Source organism: Lepidothrix coronata, unplaced genomic scaffold (assembly GCF_001604755.1).
Source record: "Lepidothrix coronata isolate B3197 unplaced genomic scaffold, Lepidothrix_coronata-1.0 Scaffold17, whole genome shotgun sequence".
NCBI classification, from domain to species: Eukaryota; Metazoa; Chordata; class Aves; order Passeriformes; family Pipridae; genus Lepidothrix; species Lepidothrix coronata.
Window position 1 is genome coordinate 7,073,693 of NW_016690197.1, and position 6,920 is coordinate 7,080,612.

The following is a 6,920-nucleotide window of genomic DNA, read 5'->3' on the forward strand; positions in this document are numbered from 1 at the left end:
AGGTTAAAATTACCCATTAACTTCCTGAAATGGCAAACTCTCTGAAAAGCCCTTCTTCCACTTCAGTAGACCAAAAGAAAAGCTAGGCTCCCTTCTCCTGCCGCTTTCTTGTTGGTGGGAGTTGTGAAAGCAGAAGAGAAACCCTTTGGAGAAAAGGGTCCTCTCTCTGCCGCAAGTGCATAATGTACATCAGTCTGACCTCCCACTCTCCAATAGGTGACAGCTCTTACCTATTCTGGAGACAGGGAAGAAGGGACATGCCACCATTTAAAGCTCTCTGTAGGCTTCTTGGTATTTTCAGCTGTGACAAAACAGATATTTGGATTAATCAAGAAAAAGACAGTGGATTCTGCACCTGGCTAAAACCTAACAGGAGATGAGAAAACCATGGTGGAGTGGGAAGAGCCCCTGGGGCCCATTAGCCCAGCTGAGCTCTTCTCCTGGTGAGCAGAATGCTTCTGCTGGATCCAATGGAGCAAGGGCAGCTGGGGAGTTCACTACGAGTGACAGATCTAGAGTCTGGTCTAAAGCCAAATTGAATCCATCCTGCAAGAAAGCAAGGGCTAGTTCAGGACATTTAGCTCTGTTAATGATGATTAGCAAAAGGACAATAAGTTATTATGTGTTTTAATGACTGATTCTGTTCAACAGCATTGAATTTCCCAACTTGAATTTGGCCAACAATGTTGAATGTGCAAACTTTATCCCTAGTGCAAACCCTTTGATGTTAGTAGAGTTATAGCAGGCATGAGCTGGATAGAATATCCATAATCCACTGTTAAAAACCAAGTGTTATTGTTCTGCACAAATCCCAGCCAGATGACAGTTATTGTCTGCCTCCGCAAAAAGTAGCTTGAGATGTGTGGTGCAAAATTTCAAATAAGGATTGCAAGATCTAATAATGCCAGAAGCTAAGTGCCCCCACTTCTCCTCAGTTAATCCCATTATTCCTAAGGGATCCTGTTTCGTGCTCAGAGAGAAGGTTGCAACATGGCTGTAATGTGGGACCAGTCCAACTTCTCCTTGCACTGTATGTTCAATCAAATGGGGGTGGGGAAGGCAGAACTGGAGGATGCCAGCATGGACTCCATGCTGCAGACGATCTGCAGCCTGGCCTTCTTATAGCCACACGATAGGGGAATGCACCACAACTGCCTCTGTGAACGTTGCTTTCCCAAGCTGTGGTCCAGGAGCCACCCAGCAATCCGAGCCTTGGTGCTGGGACAGGACATCTCGGCTGCCTCCCGTGAGAGGCTGAAGGAAATTGCCCACCACAGTTGGCCCATGAGGTACAGACGTGTTACAGGCACTGGTCAAATGCAGTATATCATGGGGGGGTTCAGTGTCACAACCCATTTGCAGTTACTGCTAAGAGACAAGAGTCTGAACCTGTCAACAGAACCAAATAGCAACAAAGCTTGTGTTTCCTTACTCAAGTTCAACATTCAATTTGTTTGCTACAAATAATCACACAGTAAATTCAAATCTGCTTTCATTAGAGCAATTTTACGTTAATTAAATCATTTCACATGACTGATTTATCTGCAACAAACAAGTCATTTTATTGTCAGGGTATCAGCATTTATCATAACCTCTGTGCATGGTGAAACAAAGGCTAACAATGTGGAACAGATATTGCACATGTGAAAGAGATAATACACCTGCATCCTCATGGGAACAAGTGTATTAGAGAGCCATGCAGATTAAGTCCAAGGTCAATACTTGAGGTTTGTCCAGGTTTTCACTGAGACATCTTCTAAAGCTATTTACTGATCTAGGAGGATGCTTCTGAAGTGCAGATAAGACAGAGAAGCAGGGAAGAAAATTCAGTGTGTTCTTACTGGACACTGCCTCCTCTCAAGTTAGACACAAAACAGCAGAGAGTCAGCCTGTACAAGCAGAAGCCTGGAATTTGTTCTGCTTTCTGTGCCTCCAAAAAAACCACAGCAGGCAATATTTAATGGCAGCAGCTATACTTGTGCTCAACTTGGTCTTCGGTTCGAGGCTGCAGACAAAAATTAAGTTCAGAACATCAAGTCTCCTGTCCCCCATCCAATTTATGGCCAAATTTAGACTGAATTTCAAAACATACAGTGATGTAAAATTAAATCTAACATAAGGCCATCTCTTTCTGGTTTTTTCTTGTTTGTTTTTCCCTCTCCCGATGCAGTTCAAACCATACATTCTTTTTTTTCAGTTGGAGAGTGCTGGTAGACAGAAGTTTTCAGGGAAAAAAAAAAAAAAAAAAGAAGTGGTTCTGATTCCACGAAAAATTTTCAGAACACATTGTTCCTTGGCTTCTGTTATCTGGGGTGCACATTATGGTGAATATCTGGATTTCCCCAGTCCCTGCCACTACATTGTAGTTATGCCTACTGCAAACTACTGAAACACAGATTTTCCAAAGATCTTTTGGACTAGCCCTATTGGCAGTATTTGTCAAACAGAAACTACACTCCTCTGAAAATCCCAGACCAGGATTATTTGGGTCCAAAGTGCCTCCTCTGGGGAAGATACTACAGCATACATACCCTACAAGGTTAGTGAGAAGGCTAATGATAGTGCAGCACAGTGAAAAAGAAGTCTAGTGGAAATTCAAATTAGTATTATCTTTTAGCAGGGGTTCAAAACATTTCTCCATATTCCCATAAAAAGTAGAACTTCACTTCCAAGAATTCCCATGGAATTAATGGAATTGACAGACAGATTAATTTAACTTGAATAATGATATCCTAGTAAATTCTATGAAGCTGTACCTGAATGAGAACAACAAACAGAAATTCTGCAAAACTGGCATTACACTGGAAAACCCTCTTCCTTCTCCCAAAGGTTTTGATGCCCAGTCCAACTCTGCTGTCACCAGAGCTGTTTTCATCACTTTCTTGGAGACTATATTTGTCCCTTTATTTCTACTGAAGACATGTCTATCTTTAGGTCTGTGCTCAGATTTCTCATGCCAGGATAACGAGAGGTGGCTGTGTCACACACATTGTGGAATCCAACACTTCTCCCAACCTGCTGGCCAGAGCAGGTTTTTACAACACATGCTTGCACTCTCCGAGCATGTGGCTGTGCCATCATCATTAGTCAGAACTAAAACAGTTGCTAAATAAATACTCTGTCATAAACAAAATGGGATTTAAGATTAAAAGCTGCGCACAAAGTACTCAGTATTAACACCCGGGGAGATGGGGGCAATCAGTCTGATGTTTTTGTCTGGATCTAGACTCATCATCCAACAAGGATATTTTTGTCTCACTTCCTAGAGTGAGAATTTAAGATGCTGTAAGCACAAACAAAACAAGGAACTGGCCCTGAAAAGCTGTCTGTTCTTTCTACCCCTCCTTACATTTTGCACAGAAGTAGCATCTGAGATAGTTTATTCCATCTCAGAAGCAAAGAAGTGGCATGGGATTTTTGTCACTGATTTTTCATCTTTTTCTGGATATAAACTGTATTGTCACTAAATGGCATTGTGTACAGCTATAGAATTAGTGAACGAGAGACCACAAATGTGACAGCCAATAAAAATTAAAATTTAAAAAAGGTAGAAAATATTTTGTTTCAAACTTGTTAAGATTCACAGTGAAGAAGTGTTCTGAAATTTTCGTGCCAAAAAGACCACATTTTCTTAGCTGCCTTAATGGGAGACAGAGTTGTCCATTAGGTGGTCAGAAGTTCAAATCTGATTCTAATTACTTGTTACTTTAATAATGTCTAATTGCTGAGCCATGGTCTCTGTGAAAAAAACTAGATCTCATTGCAGCAAAGGATGAGAGAGTTTGAAAATGTTCAGGCATGGCTATAATTGAGTAGAACAAAGAAAAATTTTCCCCAAAAATTTCCCAATAATTATACCATTTTTGTGAAAGTTGAAGAATTTTACAATATTTACAAGATGCAAATTTTCAGGTTCCAGAATGAGCTCTTTGTTCACATCCTGGGGGAAAGGACTAAAAACCTGAATTCTTCCATCTGAGAGCAATCCTTTTGAAAAAAGTTTCCATTAAGTTCAAGTAAGACCATTTAAAAAAGTGTTCATCTCCTTTCAGCATGGGTCAAAGTCGTACATTAGAAAGCTGAGAAACAGTCACAATAAAGAATTGTGTTTCTCAGGCTGCTTCCATTTGTGATCACAGCAGGAAAACCAAAAGCAGAGCAGAGGGATGGAGGGAGCTATACTTCTGGATCCCTGGAAGGTGCTTTCTGAGGCTGGCTTACAGCAAGAGGGGAAGATTCCCAAAATTACTCTTAATGAACTCCTAATGAAGATGCACACCTCACATGGAAATCTCTGGAAAACTAAAAACATTTCATAAATTGTCTTTCTATTGATCACTTAACAAAGAGGGGAAGATAAAAGCATTAGGGAAGGATAATGACTAGTACAGGGTAGGCTACAGAAATAAAAAAATATAAGTGAGCTGGTGCAAACGGCACATACAAACAAGAGTTGCTCTTAACAGTAATGCACATTTTCCTCACACACTTCCAACAAAGTCTGGGCAGCAGTCAGAACCCTCAGAAAGCATTACTACCCTAAGCAAAATAAAAAAAAGAGCTCATAGAAAACCAGGACTGTTCTTCTAACAGCAGTGAGCACTCCTGAGCATTGCACTTTGGAAATTCCAAGTTTCCAGGCCCTGTGGTAGTACACAACCTGCCAAGGCTGCTTCCCACAGCATGGCCTTCAAGCATGAACACTTGAAGCTTTGCCAGCAAGTACATCACTCCCAAAACCACACATGAGCAAGCAGGGACACAGTGGATGGCAGGTTGTATAGGAGGGATAAGGGTATGCTGTCAGGCTGACAGTTAAACTCAAGCAAGCAACCACAGATCCTGGAACACAATAACGAATTTTCTGTCCCCAGCCACTAAAAGTCCCATGTTCCCCCACCAGCACTGCACGAGGGCTGCTCTGCAGGGCTGTGCATACCTGCCTGCCCATCCCCAGGATCAGCTCCCATCTCTGCTCCAACACAATAACCCCCACCATTTGGCCTGCTGGCGTAATTGCATCTCTCTCTCTTTTTTCCAGGCAAAGTACTGGTTCACTGTGCAATGGGAATCAGTCGATCTGCAACTCTTGTCCTCGCTTTCCTAATGATCTGTGAAGACATGTCCCTTGCCGACGCAATTCGGACTGTGCGCTCACACAGAGGGATCTGCCCCAACTCCGGCTTCCTCAAGCAGCTTCAGGAGTTGGACCTCCAGTTAGGAAGGGGGACAGGCAGAGGAGCAGAGGCCTGCTAGCACCAAGAAGGCATGTCTCCTGACACCAGACCAAGAGATGCTGCCCTCACTGAAGACTGCAAGGATGCTGTCAGGACTGCTCTGCAGATGCACCGAGAAACTTTGGGAGAAGGCTGAGCATGAGCAAACTGTTAGGAGCTGTTAGGCATGTGTTTTTTGGATAAGCCCACTAATTGGAAAGAAAATTAAATAAAGAAGGATTCAAACTGGCAGTTTTGCTCACCTGGACCTGTTTATTTAACTACCTGTTGGGCAGGGCATAGGGAGCAGTTGGGTTTTCATGCAGAATTAAAAGGCAGCACAGTCAACTTGAAAAAATACTTTTTACTTGCTTATAATTACATTTATATGGCAAGAGGGAAAATGGCTAAACTAGTAAATAGAAAAAGAAAGTGTGAGGCTTTTAAGCAAATCTTTTAACATTTCACATCCAGCTGGCTTAGGGTGAGACTTCAGACTTTGCAAGCTGACACGCTCCTTTGGTCTGACACGGTGACACTAGTCAGGATCCAGCTCAGACCTAGGGCTCCCCCTGTTACAAGCCACGGAGGCTGTTGCTGGACCTTCACAAGTCCTTTTAGCTTCAAATCCATGGCAAATGCTCAGAACACAAAATCCTCAGGAGCCAGTACTGGAGGTCCCAACCAGAGGCTGCACCCTGGGGCACAGCTGCTGACAGCCTTTCTGCTGGTCAGAGGGGAGGAAGGTATCCCCTTGCACACACAGAGCAAGAGGCAAGCTCAGGGCACACTGCCTGTTGGCACACTGCAGGGCAGCAGCAGTTCCAGACAGAAATGTCCTCCTCTTAGCTTGCAACCCGACGCTCTAAATCACATTCCCCAAATTTCCCTGTTTTAATGGGAAGTCAGAACCTAGTGTCGTCATGTCAGAGCAAAAATGAGCAATGCTTCTAACAAATCCAGAGCAGCAGCTCTGCATTTCAATTACTCTTTTACGCCCAATTGGCCACATTTAATCTTGTGAAGAACTTGAAGCAGATATTTGCTTCAGTGCAATTACAGCCACATACAGCACATTGGCAAATGCAAACAATATAGAATTTCCACTTGACGGCAGATTAATTTGGTGTGATGTTTTCCCTCGAGAAGTCTTAAAGGCTTGCAGTTCTGAAAGTACCCTGCAGTTTGTATTTATAGCACTATGGATGTTGAATAGAAAGAGGGAAGCATATACTTCTTCTGAACTGAAGTTTCTTTTGCCTCCATACATTAAAAATATTAACTGAGCATAGCACACTTCCACTGCATTTCTCATAATGCAATATGGAAACATGATTTCCCTGCAGAATCTATAGAGAAATTCAGGTGGTATTTCCACTTTCATAAACATATTAAGTAAAGCATAGCAATGCTACAGACTAATTTCCTCTCAGGGAACAGAGGCACAGGTCTTCCCCCCAGAAAGGGTCCCATCCTTTGAGGCTGGAGTAAGCAGTCAGAAGGGAGGTCATAGTAATGATGGAAAAAATCAGTGAGGTTATAGTTTTCACAGGCTTCTTATTGCCTGCCACAGCAAGGAGATTAGATTTCAGTGAGCATGGTGACTGAATCACTCCTGGCATTTGGGTCTCTTCCACCTTGGTCTGTCTAGGGATTCTTTTTTATTGCAGACCATGCTGAAGCTGTTTTGTGAGCAGTCTTTTC

The 6,920-nt window shown here is 42.7% G+C and overlaps 1 protein-coding gene across 1 annotated transcript in view; it reads left to right on the forward strand.

The window, feature by feature from the left end:
- Positions 1-5,468, forward strand: part of LOC108493548 (dual specificity protein phosphatase 13-like) — a 23,716-nt gene extending 18,248 nt beyond the window's left edge. Inside the window, exon 4 of the mRNA XM_017807108.1 lies at positions 5,042-5,468. Coding sequence (XP_017662597.1) covers positions 5,042-5,256 — 215 coding nt within the window. The 3' untranslated portion in view covers positions 5,257-5,468. The remainder of the gene's footprint in view (positions 1-5,041) is intronic.
- The last annotated feature ends 1,452 nt before the right edge of the window (positions 5,469-6,920 follow it).